Below are 20,032 nucleotides of genomic sequence, written 5' to 3' on the forward strand. Positions count from 1 at the left end.
CTGTGTGCATTAGATGTACGGCCATACTCTCAACATATCTATTACCCACAATAATACCACTTTACCTTACTTGCCATTAATTACCTACCAAATTGTCATACAAAACATTTGGTCCAGGGGTTCGATGTCCAGCCTGCAGTCGGGCACGAGCGGGTTCTCGTGCCTCAGCGGCAAGTCGGTGAGCAGCAGCTGTCCGTCCCGGTGATGCGAGCTTCCATTCCCGGGCGTGGCCCCCCCCGCCCCCCCCGCCCCCCCACTCACCTGAGCGGCCAGACATGGAATACCTGGCGAAAACTACTCAAAAAGTGGCGAACTATAAACATTGCAGGTGACTTCGGAACTAGATGTTAGGCTAGCTACATGTTACATTATATTTAGTTCAAATAGTAATTATTCGTATAATTATAGCTGTCGGATTTGATATAGTTACGTGAATTCTTAGTTCATAAAAACGAGAGTAATACAATTGAATAAATAAAATACGATTGAAGTGAATTAGTAAATATTTTATTGTAAGACAAATGCGTAACTCGCAGGCTTGTTGTGTCCTGTTTATTGTTGACGATACTTCATGCGCAGGAGTTGATTGAGTGGCTCTTGTGCTTTATGTCACGGCTTCGATTCCCACGTGGAGCGTGGAATTATTTTTGATCTGTTGGCGCGTTTGTGTGGCGGATAAATGACGTATGAAATAATAATAATAATACTATTGCACATTGCAGTGTTTTTAAATAATGACAAGATCTCGTACATAGATGACTTTACATAGCAACATGTACAGACGGAGCGATTTCTCGAAAATACGAATATAAAGTTGTGATATCGTTTTAATTTAGAAATAATTATTAATTTTGCTTATTATGAAATAGTGTTGGAAAACTATTGTGTAGTGGAAAATACAGTAACAATATAATACTTGGATTTTAGCTACATATGAATCGCTCCGTCTGCGTGTAACAAATCTAACTCTTATATAATATACTTCATTATCGTAGCCATAAAAAATTACTTAAACTTAACCGCCAAACAGATTTCGATCTTACACTATTGTGAATAGAGTCTATTTTTCAATAAATAGCTAAATATGTGAATAAAATGTTGTATGTATATTTAATCGGTCGTAAGTAACGCATGTTTATGTACTAACAGTATATAAGTACTCAGTTGTTATGTGGAATTGAACGAAATGTAATACTTAGAAAATGTAAATAACACATTCATTCGAAATACATCTTTATAACTTGTGGTTTAAAGTTCAATTTCGAATGTGAATATAGACAGTAGTCGTCAAAATTCTTTGACTACTACAAAATAAAGATCACTTTCATTCTAAAAGCATCTTTATTACTACCGTTTTAAAGTTTAATATCGAATGACATATGTCTTCTTTTCATTCACAATGTCTTTAGTATATAGTCTAAGAGCTCTACATACATAAGCATGCGTCATCTATACATTAGTAACAGAAATGTGCTAAACTAATAATATATTATATTTATAGCCAAATTATATGCTCAGAGTTATAATAATATATAATATATAAGATAAAACTAAAGATTGGGTACAAAATTGTGTAAGGAAAGTAACGCTTAGTCCAGGAGCCGGAGATAAAGTGTCAAATATTATCATAGGACTATAAAATATATTTATTTGATTCCATTCCTTTATAGCTGGTATAAAATTAAATAAAATAGACAAAAATGTATTTTTATACAGATCTTGTTCAAAATGTTGTTGTTGAAGTATTAAAGCGTGAGCTCCTGGTCTAAGCTAGCATTTGTCTCATTTAGCGATATTAATAGATGTAAACTATTTTGACAAATTATATTAAAACATTTAAAAGAACAACAATACTTACTCCTTTGTGGTTTTAACGGGATGTAAGCTCAGCTTGGTTGGCCCCACCAAGAGTTCTCGGGTTTGAGTCCCAGGTTAAGCTTATATCGCTAAATGGGACACGGTGTATATTTACGTGATGCGTAAGGATTGTAACTCAATATTTGAGAATGTTCCGTATTTGTAGCAGAAAGCACATATTTTCCGTACATTGTTATTGTATGTATAATATATAAATGTAATATATAAAGCTATACATATATTTCACATACATCTCACTTGTATGAAAAATCTATAAAGAAAAAACACCTCTGCCTACCCCATTACGGGTAAGGGCGTAGTAAATAAAGTGTTTTAAAATCAAACACGTCCCATTAGCGGTCATTAAAAAAAAATCTTGAGTGTTATAGACAAGCGAAATTCAACCTTTCGTGTATGTAGATAGGGTGTAGATTAGTATAATACCTGTAAGTATGTTATGTAGCTGAAATGCGTTCTAGGGAATTGATAACGGACTTATCATTATGCTGACAACATTCAGTAGTTTAGACAATTATTAATAATTAATTATTGATTATTAATTATTCACTTATTTCCAATATAATTGACTTGTTCATGTGCAGCATGACATAATATGTATATAACTGGGTTTGCTACTCGAACGAGGAAATATTATTGAGCTTTCCCTGCAAAAAAAACTGGAATTGCACCCCATTGGACGATAAAATACTCGTACCATGGATTTTATTGTTAATTATCCAAATAATTAAAGTATATGAATTTCTTTGTTTATCCTGAATTTGTGACCCCTCGAGGAATATCAGTTAATTATACATAATTGTGACATATTATTCGGAACTCACATATAAAACTATAAAACGTGGCTCCTACAATGGAAATGACTATCAGGGGTCTAAAGGCTTGCCACTATTCAACGGTTTACATTAACCCGTTGTATGTCGGCATTCAGAACTACGCGAGACGCAATCTGTTTTATATTGTGTCTCAAAGACCGACAGACAAGAGTTTAAACAATAAAACAATCTTACATACAAATAAATAAAGCTTTCTGCCCATTTCTCACATATTTCATACAAACAAACTATTTAAAACAAGTACACAGTAATAAAATACGACATCTACATAAAAATACTTATCAAACGACCCCCACAACGCATAACGAACCTTACGCCGTTGATACACAGTTCATATTGAATTAACAACAAGTAATTATCGTTGAAATCAATTATTTTCCAATTAATGTTAGGAGAATTGGTATCTGATTGCGGTGGCGGCCGGTAGATGGCGTTGTTATATAATCGAGGTTACAGTAGCTAGTACTATGTAATTAAAATACTAGGTTTTAACGACCTTCCTAGGTCTTGGAAGTGTTGGACATAGAAATGAATAATTTTTGGAAAGATGATATGTATTTTACATAGAAATTGACGCCATTCGTGAGTTAAATCTTTATGAAAACCGTTATTTTTGTGTGTTTGAAAGATATTATGTAATTTACTTTAGCTGAGCTCTAAAGCAAATATTGTTTAGTTAAATTCTTGAGCATTAAAAGCAGTATGTTTACTATAATAATTCATTTTGTGACTTCTAGACAAATTGCTTGGCTAATTTACATAAAATGTACTACACATACATTATTTAATGTATTGATTACAATCATTTGACAAACACGTTAAATGTTATTTTAACTATGAAATTGTGTAATTGACATTGGAATGGAAACACATTAGTGAATATTACATAAAGATATTGTACCTCTTTCTTTGAAGTCGGTTAAATATAAATGTTAATTGTTATAGTTAATTATTGTTTTCTTAATTATTATGTCATGTATAATAATAGAAATCTTTAGTTAGTATAATGAAAAAGTTTACGACAGATTCAGCCAACTTTAAACCTTATGACAATATCATAGACGTCAAATTTCAATGGCACACTGAATAATACAAAAATATTCTATCTACCTATAGTATATACAAATCCATATTACTTATAATAAATAAATAGTAAAGAAAACTTTATTTTTATAACTGACGCAAACAAAAATGAGCTTTAATACAATGTAAATACGATGCATATCCGCTTCAGCTAGATATTTTTGTGGAATTGAAAACAAAATGCAGTTTATTTTGATACATAATGTAAATAATACTAGTGTTGCACACTGGCTTTTCTCGATCATAGTTTAGTACTCTATAAGTTTCTTAATGAACCCTATATATCAGTGTAAATCGCATTATAATTCGTCACGCAGTTCAGTGATATGCAACAAACAAACTCACATACACAAATTTATTTTAATGCTATACTGAGATTGTGTACAGGGATCATTTAATTTTGTATTTATTTTTATTATTGCAATTTATATGCACAACAATAGATGATCTGATTTTTCTTACTTTTACTCTTTTTTGCTAAGTAATTTTTGTTTGTAATGTCTTGTCTGCTAAATGTTAGTACATTAGTGTTATATTTTTTAATTAAATCAATGTTATTTGTAACTTCAACCAGGGCCTGGTAGTCTCGACATACATTATGTATAACGACAGAAATCGGTTACTAAGTCAGAAATTCCATCATTCGATTTTCAACTTTATTTCAAAACTGTAAGGTTAAAAGTAGCTTGAGGGAATTTAAGACTTAGCGATTGAAATTTGTCGTTATGTAAGTCGGGACTATCGCCCTAGTTATGAACAAAATGAGTGAACTATAATTAATAGAAAAATCATTAAATCATTACCTAATTGACTACTAATTAGTTGTGTGACATCTTATCGAAATATTTTAGTCTAATATTTGTAGTAAATAACGATTATTTCTTAATTTCTAAATAATCGAATTCTGTAGTGTTGTGAATGAACAATTTAGTTTTTTAGTTTGTAAGTTACAAAATGTTAATGAAAATAATAATTACAATAAGCGCGAAGATCCTATCGAGGTGTTATTTATTTAAGAATGTCACTTTAAGAACAATAAAGTTTAACGTTAGTAGAATTTATTGAATTATTGAAATAAAAACCTTGCAAAAGTTATAATGTCGTTTTATTATACAGAATACAATATATGACGCGTGTGGTTATATTTCTTTTACTCTAGAGGAAAAAGTGGTGCAATGCAATGCAATTTTTTGGGAACAGCCATTGAAAAATATGGGTTTGGCTTTGGTTTATACTTTAACCATATTTCTAGATTTGTCTTAAATCTAGAAGTATGACAAAGAAATATTATAATTTCGCAACAACCTAGCACATACAGCCACATATTATTGTAGTAATAAAACCCGAAAGCTCGTTATCACCAGTTGCCCAACGGACCGATATAAAAATACATCTACCAGCAAATCTACGCTCGATAACAATACTTTATGGGCTGCTAATAAAATCCTACTCAATAATATAGTAACCTTCAATAAATGTAATTTTGTTAGAGCAAGTTGTAGCAAGAAATATTATAGAGGGCTTAGTACATGTTTGCTTTACGTTTAACGAAAACGAAACGAGAGCGCGTTCAGTGCTCTGATTGGTTGTTTTATTTAAGCCGGCCAATCAGAGCGCCGAACGCGCTCAATAAAGATCAATTACAAGAAGAAAGAATATCCTGACTTAAAATGGTTAGCAATTATATTTACTTATTAATTGATTAAGCAGCTACTTATTGACTATAATAATAAACATTTAATTGCGCTAAGAATAAATCATTGTGTTGATATTCAATCAAGTTACAAACGCTACAGACTTACAGTAAGTTAATAGTCAGTATATTACCGTGACATAATTTTATAGTTTGTCGGTATAGAAAACATTAAAGTTAAGGAACTTAATATTTATTACTTAGAGAGCAAATGGGAAAACAACTGAAATAGTAACTCCCGAGTTAAAAAGGTCATTTTTTTATGTGGTACCCATTATAGTAATATTTTTAGTGATGCAACATTGGATGCTTTTGCTATTACCCCATGCCTATGCGCATAACATCTACGCGTCTAAGGGTCTAAGTTCATACCCATATTTACAAGCACCGTTTTTTTATGGAATAAGCTGGTAAACGAGCACCCGAGCATGGACACCCTAAACACCAGAAATGTTACAAGTGCATTACTGGAGGAATTGGGAATTAGGAAGATTGGGAAAGGGATAATCGGGCCTCCGGTAACCTAATTTACACAACGAAACACAACGCAAGCGTTGTTTCACGTCAGTTCAGTTACAAGCGTGATTTCAGTTCTGAAATAACCCGTGAAATTAGTTAGACAGATCAAGAATCGATTGAAAAGATACATCCCAAAATAAATACATACAATAAATAGTTAATAACCACCAACAATTAAAAAGCACTAAAACTAATTGAGTAATCTTCAGCCCTACCTGAGTAACACAAGCACTGAGTAAAGTAAAGACAGATTATGAGATGAAAATAACCGTGACCGTATAACGATTGAATACTGTTTCCAGAATTCCAATTAGCCAGGTATCATATATAAGTATACTTAGTATATATACACGTAGCTACCAAGTATCACTGTGCAATTTATTACCAACTATAGTGGTAAGTATGAAATGTTTTATAGCCCCGATAAGGCTTCGGACAATTTTACGCCATGAAAAAAATCGTAGTTTTTCTATATATTGAACTTTGTTGTGAGTTACGCAAACGGAAAATCGTTATGTACGTACTTATGGCTATGTATGGTTGTTGCTGAGAGAGTTTCTTAGTTGTGGTGTAAGCAGAACTCTAAAGGAGAAATCATTAGATATATGATTTTACGCCAACAACAAAAGAAAAAAAATTCTAAAATGGGTCGCGTCAATGTTCACAATCAATAAACTACAGGTTGTCTTAGAATTGTTAACCCTTTTACGTATAGAACACCGGTGTCCCGTCCTTTTAACATAAGCTTTTATGGTTAAATGAAGCGATAATAAATCTATTTACTTATCTCCAAAAATCTTTGATTGTGGAACATAATGGTCCTTAAAAATACAATTTGGTTTTATATTCAATATTGTTCATTCCCGGCCACTGAAGTCAATATCACGTAGCAAAACCTGGTCCTTTGATACAGATCTTATCTAACGTGATCCTTGGTCCCTTGCACAATGCACCCGCTTCCCAAAGCCGGCCACACACGCAGCGCCACAAAAGCCCCGCCATCATTGTGCCCAACAGTGTCAAGCCATTAACTCAGGCCTGTCCATAGTGCCGTATGTTCAAACAAAGTGCAGCACACAGTTCTCTTGTTAACACATTCAAATTTTATTACTTCTACAAATAAATATGTAAATTATTAATAGGTTCCCAGGGTTTAAATTAACTTAGCATGAAGAACTACTTTCTAATTTTGTGAAAAGGGAGGGACTTCCTCAACATAACTATAATCTTCACTTTTGGTAGGTAAATGACTTTCAAAAAAGGTTTCTTTAAATGTCTCTATCGAATGTGTAGTCCCTTAGCTAGCTGTTATGACACCGACGGAAAGAGGGGTGGTGACAAATGTAGGTATTCTACTCTGTCATTACCATACATGAGCCTGTTGCCATAAGGACACGGTACATGTAGATTTCTGCCCGACCCCAAAGCCACAATCTCCGCGAACACAACACACATTAAACTAAACTAACTCGCTCCTAGTTACAAGCCCTTTAATGGTTAGTTTGTGTTCCATAACCCAGTTATTGTAACGTTTACGATTGCATTGTTGTACAGCGAAAATTTTTCGAATTGTGCCCGATAATGTCTTTGACTATAGCCAGCTAGCAACATGTAGTAAACTATACCGTGTTGCGCTGTGCTTGGACTTATAAATTGTTCTTATTATACAACGTAAGTAGTCGTGTGGTGACTGCAGAGTAGAGTTCTTTTGTCACCATCCCTGTGTCTCCAGGGGTAACGCATTTTACAGCAAAGATGGGCATTAGCTCTTCCTGATAAACCCGTTCTTTAAGATCGCAGTATTATTATACTGTCTGACAAGTGCTGAGTTTACGGTCAGCCCTTTTACGTAGAGAAGGTCCGACAGTGGACAGTCACGGTGATGATATTGTTAATACAATAAGTAAATCGCTAGCACATAATAAATAGACAGAACTGAAAGGGGTAGAGAGGTACCCGAGTGGAGGCTGCGTACCGGTAAGCGTAGCATATGCCGTCCGCCCACAAGGTAGGTACTTGGGGAAGGCCTATGTTCACCAGTGGACGTTTTATGGCTGATATGATGATGATGAACAGTCCTTTGAGTCAAAGACAGCATGAAATAGAAGAAGAGTAGTCAAACATTTATATGCATTGAAGGAGTATAAAATTGACATGTCGATAATGTTGCAAAACCGATGAAAGGTTCTCTATAAACATAGGAGTGTTGTACGGACAATGAATTCAAATTTAAATCACACTAAGTTCAGTAGGAACTGCTCTATTGATGAACGTATTTTACTTATTTTATTTAAAAATGGAGCTGGTAAGCATGACTGATGTCAAAATGTGATAATTTTATAGGATTTTGCCAAAAGGCTTCTTTCTGTTAAGAAGAGAAAGTATGAAAGCCTTTGCATTCACAATTGGACACATTAAGAAAATTGTGTATTGTTCTAGTTTTTCTTTCATTTACTATGGAGATTAGAAGACGTTTCTTGATATGCCACAACCTTGTTTACAATTATCAACTGCACTGTGGGGTTTCAGTAAGAATTTGGGAGTTAACCGCCTGAACAAATACAAGACATACATTCACATTCCTGCTCTGTACGTCTTTGTAAAAAGTCTCAATAATAGACAAGTCACTGGAAGATATAAAGGAGAGGTCCGCTACTCAGTACATCTTATGTTAGGAGATGGGAAAGCAGATACACTAGGAATCTAACCATCTTAAACTATCTCAAAACTAGCAGTATGACAACACATTATCATACTTTGATAGTAACAGAGAAGAAAATCTTCATCGCTTCGGTGAAAATCACACAGAAATATATTAGAGCTGCCACCCATACACCTAACTACAACATAAGTCGCGTCAACTTGTGCCCCACACATCGACGGAGCAATTAACCCATTTCCAACACCCATAAACAATTGTACAACAGCCTTAAAGAAAAGAACAATAGCGGAAATGAACAAAAAACCATATACTACAAGTCTACAACATATGGACGAAGTTTTCACAAAAAAGTAAACTCCAGCCACAGCACAGTACTGCACCATGTGGCCAATGTTCTAATCACTCCGAGCTCGTGTACAATCGAGAAGTTGACGTTAGCGACCATTACACCTCTTTAGTTCCGTAGCTCCTACACGAGGGCAGAAAATTTCAAGCATGGAAAATTGGTTTTCATGAAGTTTGTAATGGACACTTTCAGACTCAGACAATTAGAGGTTAAGAAAAATAGGGAATTAGAAAATGAAAATGTGAATACGTACACCTGTGCATGGGTATAAAAAGAGATGTCAGCCAATCACGGTGGGTCACGTGTCGCGGCGGGCGGCGGGCGGCGGGCGCGCGCCCTCGTGCTGTCCCGGCGGTGGCGGTGGTGGCGGTGGTGGTAGCGGTGGCGGGTCGAGGTATGACGCCAGACGACTCGAGCCGGGGCGAACAAACTTGCTAACAGACAAATAGTTTGCTCAATCCGCTCGGGTTGTCTCGCTGTCATGTCATGACGTCACTGGCACTCTGAAGAGCTGCGCACGCGTCGGCCGCCACACAACAACTGCTTGAAAACGTAGTAGTGTGTGCACAAGTGTTTTCTGAAACAATTCTAAAGGAGTTTTCTACTATTACTTTTGTAATGTTGTGGGATGTATGCGAGTTGGGCGTTTTACAAATGCCTGTTTCTATATGTTAAAGTAGTTATGCATTAGTGCGCCTACCTAGAAACCATAGTGTAGGAGTAATAGCATACAGTTTCAAAATTACCTACTGAAAGACTTAAGCGATTTGAATGAAATGTCTCAGTAGTTTCACTTCATCTTCCCAAAGACTGTCTGCTCCAATATACAGAGGTTATTCATTTCATCCTTTCGTTTTGGTCCATCTTTATCTTTTAACACTGTTCTCACTTGAGTTATAAACTTTTTCGGCCATTCATTAACTGTACTGTAAACGTCCATGTTGTACTTATTTCGACAAGTTTTCAATATTTTCTACAAGTTTTAATATATTGAAAACTGAAATAAAAATTTATATTCTTTAGCCTTTCCAAGATTTGTGAATAAAATATCTCTACGAGCCCTTTCAGTAGCTACGAATATTCGCGCTACGATTTTGCGTAGCAAACTAATTGGTACGTCCAAAAATATAAACTAAAGTTTGTTAAATAGCAAAATTTTAATAGATTGATTAAAATGATAGGAAGAACCCCATTGCATAGTGAGGAATTAGGATACTGATTTTTTAGGGTAAATAAAAAACTCAGTACGGTATATGGTAGAATCAATGTCGTTGAAAGACTAACACTGTCCAAAAATCTAACTTTTTTTTTCATGATGGAAAATCTTCAATGACCTCTCCCGCCTAAGACGAGGCGCGATGTAGTGTCAGACTCTTACTGACCAAAAACCACCCCGTTCTTACTCCCGCATTTCGAGCCGAAGCCCACCAGGCAGACCACAGAAAAATCTAACGATAGCTTTATTTTAAGTGCTTGCATCATCATCAGTAGCTCGTGGGTCGTGAGCTGATCTATTTGCATGGATTAACTTTGTTTGGATTTGCTCATAATCGCTAAACTTGAGAGGTCAATTGGAGATCGCATTAAAAAGGTTTGTCAGAGCACACTGCTGCTCTAGTTACCCAGACATGGCAGATATGTAGTTCCTTAGTGGGTTCTTACAAAGCCCGCGGTGAGAATGGGATTGGTGATAAATGGGTTCTATTCTATCGTCTCTGCTCGGCAAAGTACGTACACAAATTAATTATACGTGTCGCTGTAGTGAATTTAGTAACTCCACCATAACCCTACATAGTAGCATGACTGCGACACAGGCAAAGAGCAGGTAGCCAGCGACCCACATATTGCGCGCGCGCACCGATCGAACGCTTTATCGAATGTTGATAAAACTTTAACGGCCGCAGCCCTAGCGGATAAGCCTGCACCGTGAAATCGACGCCTGCGCACCTAATTACTATACGCGATATTTGTGTCAAGTGTGATTGCGTTCTTTATAGGTTTTTCTGTATTTTGCTAGGCTCTTGTTAGGCTGTGACGTCAGACTGAATCATCATTGATCATAATTATAGAGATTTTTGGAAAGTGAAGTTCCCTCTACCCCTTTGGATAATAGAATTATAAATATGTTTGGACTAGAATTGAGTCGACATTCAAATCAAAGTCACACGAACCAAGTTCCAGTGGGATATATTGCAGTCTTTCTCTGTCTCATTTATATTTTACGTACTATTTTTCTAGTATTTGTAATAAGTAACGCATCTTAGGCACTCAATGAGATTGCCTTGTAAGCATTTCAATCCAATATTGTGTCATTGTACCTCCTTGAATTATTTGTTCAATTTGGACAGTTCTTAATATGGAGCCGAGACAGGAGTTCAGGTGGTTCGATGTCCTGCCCTATCCAACATTGCAGACATACAGTTTTCCTCCGATTATGATGCGACCTATACTGTAATAAATATTTTGCCCGACCTGGGAATCGAATCCGAGACCCTTTGATCTTTATTTAAACTTAACCAAAATCTCAGGTTCGATTACCAGATTGAACGAAAATATTACTTTGTTTGTTTATAAATTGATCACATAACTAGTAAAAATAAAATAATAATTAATTTAGACGCCTGTATTAATAATACAAGCATGTTGCAATCTGGTACAAGTAGAAAACAGCTTCGTTCAGGCGCTAGAATCGTTGATTATTGAAAAGTTTTGCTTTATAATAAGCATAGGTGCTTACTATTTCCAACCTATGTGTTATGAAACGATTTCGATAAAATATTTCTTTATATAATCATTTATTTCTCGCCCTCCAGGGGGTGCGACAAATGGTGGCGAGCACGACTAGCTAGCTATTTATTGGTGTCTTTTTTACCGAATACATTTCTGTGAATGTGCGGGGGAATTGTACAACTTGATTCCTCCTAGTCCTTTCCATCATCGAACCACAAGACTATCGGCGAAGCGCCACAGCTTCAAGTTAGATGTCCCACCCACTCGCACGAAGCTTCAACCTTATCTGTGCGAACTGCTAGGGAGTGGAATTCTTTGCCGGATACTGTCTTTCCTGACAGGTATAACCAGGGTATCTTCAAAGCCCGTGTGACTAGGTTGCTTATGGGCACATATGCTCTATCGTAGACCGTAACATCACTTACCATCAGGTGAGATAGCGGCCAAACGTCGATCTAATAAATATATGAAAGGATAATTTACCTTGTTAAGTATATACTTATAGAGGTAAAATTATCAGTTTAAGTAGACTAAGTAGGTACTTATTAACATTTACAAATTATAAATCATCGTAAAATATCACATTAATCAGAGTTGTGATTAATAATGGAACCACGAGGCATGACATGAGCCACTACCGGATGAACGGAAGTGTGTCATTGTTATATGTGTGTGTATTTCTCATATATGTCATAAATTAACACTCTGTATTTATAAGTATAACTTAGCTTCTGACAGCAACTTTTTCTGTATTAATCTACATGTTAATCCAGACTTCAGACACATCAACAGTCTATAAGTGGCCACTGCTGACAAAGGCCTCTTCTCACACGGAGAAGTTTTGAGCATTAATCACCACGCTTGCTCATGCGGGTTGGCGAATTGAAACTTATAATAAATTAGAAATTATAAAGCCAGGTTTCTTCGCGATGTGTTCCTTGACTGTTTGTCAGTGGTGTCTCGGGAAAAGTTACATTTGCTGTTGGTAGGTTTCGAACCTGTAAGCTTATCTACATAATTATATGAGAAACGTCTTAAACCTCCGGGCCCGCAGCCTATATCTATCCTTAAATTGCCCAAAATTCATTTAGATCCATTCACTCGTAATAAAGTACCAAATATTCACACATACATCCTCATTCATAGCATGATGCTGGTATTTAGATACACATTATCCGTGTAGGAAAATTCATTAATTTCCTTTCCTTTCCTAATTCTATAAATTAAATTGTCATTATTGAACCCTTATCTTGCATAGTTTAAATTATATTAAATACACTTATAACTACTATATAAGCAACTATAAAATATTAAGTTGCTTATATACAACTGCGGCGGTTAAAGGGTTAAGATTTAGTTATCCAAAATATGCGAGATGTCGTGTTCAGTAAATACGGTACTTTTGATGAGTAGATCCACAAGGTAACAGGATCTATAACTGGTTTAAACTAAATTATTAAATAAGGTGTGATATTCGATGATCTACGACAAATATGATATGTTTGTGTATAAAGATGTCGAGTTTTTTATGTAATTTTTATTATGATAGAAATGTAACTTAACACTTCACGCGTAGCGGCTCACTTCACATTGGTTTTGAGTTCTGCTTTTAAAGTTTACAGAAATGAGGGAATTATTTATTTATTTCTTTCCATTGATCTTGTAAATAATCATTGCCGAATAGTTCGGTTGACCCATGTCTCTTCAGAGCTTTCAGCTGAAAATAATGTGTATATAAATATTTAAGTAGATAGATATGCTTCCTAAATGATAGATTAAATTATATGCAACTATGACGTGTAAAAATAGACAAATGCATATAAAATACCAGATCTAAGTTTTCTGACTATAGCAAAAATTTTAGTTCCTTCGGCAATATTGCAAAACATTTAATGCTAAAGGTGATTGGCCCTTAGTGCAGCTGTAGCTAGAATATCTGTGATTTAGCAATTCTCAGTAACCAGCTAGCTAAGTAAGTACCTGGGTACTGTACTTACTGCAGGAAAACATCAAGTGACGCATCCGCTGGCTTCATGTTTTTATAGAAATATTTATTTTCTGTGTTTATTTATACATGTTCTGCCTACTTGGAACTATATTAAGAGCGTTATCTGCCAGATAAGAATGTTAAACACTGCATCCACTGTCCCAGCGCCTACCAACCGATAAACTACAGGACTAGTGATGCGTGTACTGCTTCCACAATGCTTGGTTTGTAGTTGGTTTCAACTTTATTTTGACTTTCACCGTTCCCACTACCCAAGCTACAGCTACTGTTGAAGGTAGTTAATTGAATAAAGTGTCAGTTGTAGCGGGGTGGTAGTTAACAATGGATCTCCTCGATCGGCTGGTGCTAACTGAAGTATTATCCTATAAAGGTCAGGCCGAGCGCGGCCGGCGCAGTGACCACCGCGCCACACCGCGCGCCCGCCACCGCGCAGCGCACGTTATCAATCCTACACGGCTACACGCTACACCTCTCTACACAAAAATCTCGAACGGGAATACCGGATACCAACGCAGTGCTAAGAAAATATAACCGTCTCTTTCTAATACATCGTAAAAGGGCCGCGTTTTTGTATTCCGTCCTTGTCCACAACCGCGGCGCGATATCGCGCTATGCTTATAGTTAGAAATATGTAACTGAGTAGTTTACTTTTGTGTGTAGTTTTGCCAAGTTGATGTCGCTCGGAATTAGAATAGCTGCAAGTTCGCCGCGAGTCCGCTGCTAATGTGACAAGTGTATTGGAAATTAATATTTACGTGGAGTGCAGTGTTCGAGTTCGGGGCAATATTTTGTTGTGCAAGTGAGAGATGCGCTCGGGCGCGATGGCGCGGAAACGGCACATATTTTAGATTCCAATAATGAACGAAAGTTTGTGATTTTACTGCAGATTATGTGCTGTGTATATAAATAACAGTGATTTTTTATTGTGAAAATGTTCAACGGGAGATTTTCTCTATTTAACGTGAGTCACAATTGTTTTATTTGGCATTTAATTACAATAATTGTTTTGTTTTTTTATCATCTTGTCTATTTTTCTAATTATTATTAATTAAACATGGTTCTAGCGGATGTTGGTTATTATTACAGATATTAAGTTTATTGCGATAAAGCTAATATAAATAAATGTTATCAAATATGTTTCCTTGTGGCAGACAAACAAAGAGCTGGCTCTCTGCCAGGCTTACACTTACAATAATATAATTTTATCATTCACTATTTACTCTACGAATTCTGATTATTTATTTAGGCTGCAGTAATTGAATCAGTAATTCGTTACGAATTAATTATTTTACCGATATTTACTGACATACTGACATGCCCTTTATGTACCTCCTTATAGCTTATTTTGTTTTTTTTTCTTGGCCACAGCCAATAAATATTTTAACAGTTTGTCATACTACTTCATGCGGGTGGGTAGATGTTTAACGTGACCATTTAGACAGTTAAAATTATGTTCTCTTCTTCCGATTACAACGTTATTAACTGTTAACAATAATTACAATTTAATTTATGTTAAGGAAAATAAAATTAAATATTGAAGGCCTTTCTCGAAGATTTATGAATGTGCCATTATTTCCTGGAAGGAATAATTGGTTATCTATTTTTCTAGGTACTTGTTTTTTTGGTATCTTACATCGACTTTGACTCATCCTTCATTATAGGTACCTAGTTTAGTTTGCAAGCAATACGTGGAACTCATTCGGTTGTGGGCAACACGCTCATAGTTTAATTCATATTTCCTCAAAACTTATTATGTAATTTTCACTAAAGTCTTTTTAGTGTTTACCAAAGCTTTCGATATAATGGACTTTAATTGACCACTGATTTATCGACCAGTGTTATAAAATCACAATTACTTACGGGAAGTAAGTAGTGTAGTAATTTAATAATTAATTGCATTGACATAAAACATATTGAAAGACTACTTGACTGCACTTTTATAGTCAATATAAATGTGGAGTACCTCAAGGAGATCATTTAGGCCCATATCATTTTACTTTATTTTTTTATAACTTTAAAATTAATTACCGTTTTTTGTACATCAAGTTACCTAAGTACTAATGTATTTAAATGATACAGTTGTTGTTCTCCGGCTAGAGAGTGCAGTTTACCGACATAGGTATGTTGGTATTTGATGACAAAAATATTATTTGTTGTTATCTGCACATGATAAGTATGGTGTGGGAGCCTGTTATTGCTTGCTGCCCATCCACGTGCATATCGGGTGGCGCCTACATTGCAACATTGTTATTAGTTACTAGCATACAATGTAATAACTGCCAGTAAGACGTAAAATAGTATTGGTACCTAAACTTATACGACGCGTATGCTACCCCAATGGAATCAGGGGATAGGAAAGTTTCTATAACAACACCCAAAACTTTGGAAAAAGGTTTAGGTGCAAATAAATACGTTTGGAAACAAAACGCATAAAAACAACGTAAAAATACAAATTCCATACGAACACAAAACAAAAAAAGCACTATGCCGTGTTTACAAAGGCGACAATAGAACAATATTGGTGAGAGGCTGACAGATAGGGTGATGTTAAACAAATAAAGCATTTATTTCGTTTTATTAAAGGTCACTTTTCAATTGTTTACACAACAAAATGAACGGTCACCGAATGGTATAGGTACTGATAGGTAAACAGTTTACCTCTTGTGGCAAAGAGTCTTGCTTCGGGATCTATATCTTCAGTTGCTTAATAGTTACTAAAAATGTGTTCTCAATTACACTATTTGTAATAATGTTTAATTATAAAAGTGCATTTAGGTTTTTATGCTTTTTTCACAGTTTCCTTGCGATTTCACTGGTTGGTTTGGTTACAATTAAGATATAAACTAGCCCTTATTAATTTATTAGTCTTTATTTCAAATCGGTCTAGTTCATGCGTCTATTTATGTGTTGGAATCTTTAACTAACTTTATCTTTTTTGTTATTATGATACTGTTTACTCAAGTCTTGTGTAAAGATATTAAAATATGTTTAAAAATACCTGCCATCTTATGTGTTATTAAGAATATGATATGCTTATATCAATATTGACGTAACTCCTTTTATTTTTATCTCCGTTCTTTGTTTTATGTCTCTGTCTATCTACAATGCGTTCTCAATTCATTATGCGAGAGATATCAAAATATAACAGCGAGGTACAGTTGAATCTGCCACTTATTTCAAACCATTTTCAATTTTATTTTGACCAGTGATAAGGTTCAAAATGTATTGTGAGACCAAATAGAGGTTCATGCATAAGTGTCGGATAGATTGAAGCTAAGCATTCCATTCTCAAGGCTCACGTTAGGATTCTATAGGCTGCCTATGTGTGAACCTAGACATAAGTAAATCTATAGGAAGTTTCTAAGCAATGTACAGCGGTAAGTTACGCAGTGAAAGTAAACGGTCTTTTTGCAAACAACAATTTCTTTTTTGAAAATATTTCTGGTACTATGTTTTTGGTTTCCTGTTGTTAGAAAGTTTAACGTTTCTTTTTGTTTGTTTTTTTTTTATACTCTTTCACGTCAAAACGGCTGAAGGGACCAGGATGAAATTTGGAATAGAGGTAGAATATCGTCTGGAATACACTTAGTACTACTTTTAATTCCACGAGAAGGCGGGCAAAGCCGCTGCCAGAAGCGAGTTTAAAACATGGAAGGGACTGTTTTTACCTTATCCCTATTAAATGACCTTTTTTTTTTTTTTTTTTTTTTGGTGACGGGGGAAACCTTCAAAAGGCGCCTAGCTTTTCGGGGATAAAAGACTAGGGAGTGTGGGATTTTTACCTCACTAAAACCACCCCGGTGGCCACCCTCAACACCTGTAAGGGGCACCGGGTCCTCTCAATAGACCTGCTCCGGAGCCCCACGGTGCAACGCCTGTTACGGCACTTCCCTAGGGAGACGTGTGTCTCCCATGAGCCTTGCTGTGCAAGTTGCACGGCAGCACGTGACCACTGTGCCACCGTCTTCCCTGAGGTCACTGGGTGGGCGCCTAGAGTCCCCACTCTATGCGCCCGTGGCCCCAAAGGACCGCTTGCAGTTATACAAGCGGAATTTCGGCGTATTAGGCGTCAAGGCGGTTGCCTCCTCGACGCCTTCTACGAACAGGATCGGCCCTCTCGCGATCCCGCTCAGCAGCCTCCTTTTGGGACATTACAGTCTCACAAAAGGAAGCCACTTCCTCCAATTTTCTGTCTCTGCCAACATAGCCTTGACTACTGCTGACAGAGACAAATCTCGCCCGATCCTGGTGACCAGGACCCGCCGCTCAGAGACCCACGCTGGGCACTCCTCGAGCGTGTGCTGTGCGGAATCCAGGTCACCTCCGCAGTGGTGACAATTTGTCGTGGCTTCTCGCCCAATCCTGTTCAGGTACTCACCGAAGCAACCATGTCCGGTGAGCACCTGAGTGAGCCTGAAGGAGACGCGCTCCTCTCTCTTCAGCCAGGCTTCGAAGTGCGGCAGAATGGCTTCGACAACGCGCTTGCGTGAGTACTCCGGCTGTTCAAGCCGCTCACGCCACCGCTCGAGCGCGTGTCGCCTTTCTTGCCGCCTCAGCCTTACGAACGCCAATCCTGGCACGCTACCGCCATTTCGGCGGACAGTGCGGATTTGGTCATACACCTTTGCGTCCATATCCGCCAGGATGTCCAATGGCGGAAAGCGAGCCAGGAGAGTTGCCGCCTCAAAGGACACCGTTCGGTATCCTCGTGCGATACGGATGGCTATTTTCCGCTGCAAGCGATATATTTTCGTCCTACAGCGTCGGACGCCTGACAGTCGAGCTGACCAAACAGGCGCCCCGTAAAGAACCATCGATCGCACGACACCCGCGTAGAGGCGGCGAACTTCTTCTCGAGGTCCCCCAATGTTAGGCAGCAGTCTGTGCAGAGCACCCACTGCCTTCTCGACTCGGGGGACCAGGCGTTCGAAATGCTCTTCGAAGCCCCACCGACCATCCAAGGTTAAGCCTAGATACTTTATGTATCGGCCAACCTGGACATGCGCATCTCCAACGTAGACTGACGAACTGGGTGGCTCCCTGGTCTTCGGGAGCTTATGGAACCATAGAGCCTCAGTTTTATGAGGCGCTATTTCCAAACCCAGTCCGCGAATAGAAGCCACATCCCTATTAAATGACCTACTTAAGTAAAATTTTAATATGCTGAATTTACATGCCATTGTTTAGATACATATTGTATACACGCCTGCACAATGAGGTCTTGTTATTGTAGATACCAATGATGAAAACCAAAATGACACAAGCACCCGTTGGAATACTACTATACGTTGGAATAATACTACAGAATCTATAGCAAATATATTATAAAAAAAAAAATTGACAAGGCATCTTACAATTGTGAATATATTCCCCACCAAATTAATCGATCAAAAACAATTAACTATCTACATGAATCACTTTTTCCTTACTTCACTTCACACAATGTTTACTAAAATGACTCACACCCAAATGGCCAGCTAATAAGAAAGATCCAGTTACTCATCACATCATGATCTTCATTCGTCTCGTGCGCCGCTCGGGTCGGACAAGGCCGGCAGTCCGACATCCGGCGACTAACTGGCGTCCTCCGGTATCTTAGCCTAATAAGATAATGTGCCTGCACTTTAACTACACTTCAGAACTCAGTTTTTGTGGCTTGAATGTCTTAATACATTAGGAGGTAATGGGGTTTAGGCTGTGAGGAAGTTATAGAATACAAAGATTAAGATTTTGTTACACAGGAGTGTGATGTGATTATTAGTTAATAGAGATGATGATAGGGTATGAAAATTAAAAATCTAATTAATGCGTCAGTTAGAAAACGAAAAAATATAAGACACGTCTTGTTTTATTTTGTTATAGATGTCAATATTTAGATAAAACGAATCAAAGTTTAGGAGTGGGAGAAAATACGTCATTTCTACGTATAAAACGTACCTAGAAGTGACGTCACATGATATTTCAAATCGAAAGTATTTGTTTCCGTATCGTAAGTATTTCTACTACCTATTATAAAATAAACAACAGGACGAACATAACAATAAAAATTAGTCATCTACCCTATTGTAATGGTGTGGGACACTGGGAAAAACTGGTAAACTCTAATTCTGTTTGCAACTAGGAAAATATATGGCATGTTTGGAATCAGGAATCAAACTCGATACAGTTTTGCTAGTGGCAAGTGATCACCAGTAGTTGGCTACGCATAGTGGGCTCGGTTCCCGTAAGGAGTAAATATTGGCTTAACCTTATTGTCGCATGTTTGGCCTACATTATAGCC

General features: G+C 36.8%; 2 protein-coding genes across 6 annotated transcripts in view; both read left to right on the forward strand.

The window, feature by feature from the left end:
• Positions 1 to 1,823, forward strand: part of LOC118269052 (protein real-time) — a 69,952-nt gene extending 68,129 nt beyond the window's left edge. For both annotated transcript variants that reach the window (XM_035583935.2, XM_035583934.2), the window contains exon 15: positions 118 to 1,823. In XM_035583935.2, coding sequence (XP_035439828.1) covers positions 118 to 205 — 88 coding nt within the window. In that variant the 3' untranslated portion in view covers positions 206 to 1,823. The remainder of the gene's footprint in view (positions 1 to 117) is intronic.
• Positions 1,824 to 14,128: 12,305 nt separating this feature from the next.
• Positions 14,129 to 20,032, forward strand: part of LOC118269057 (protein halfway) — a 41,078-nt gene continuing 35,174 nt past the window's right edge. Inside the window, exon 1 of one of the 4 annotated variants that reach the window (XM_035583947.2) lies at positions 14,129 to 14,713. In XM_035583947.2, coding sequence (XP_035439840.1) covers positions 14,684 to 14,713 — 30 coding nt within the window. In that variant the 5' untranslated portion in view covers positions 14,129 to 14,683. The remainder of the gene's footprint in view (positions 14,714 to 20,032) is intronic. The other 3 variants (XM_035583945.2, XM_035583949.2, XM_035583948.2) reach the window with 3 other exon arrangements.

Source organism: Spodoptera frugiperda, chromosome 2, assembly GCF_023101765.2.
Source record: "Spodoptera frugiperda isolate SF20-4 chromosome 2, AGI-APGP_CSIRO_Sfru_2.0, whole genome shotgun sequence".
NCBI lineage: Eukaryota > Metazoa > Arthropoda > Insecta > Lepidoptera > Noctuidae > Spodoptera > Spodoptera frugiperda.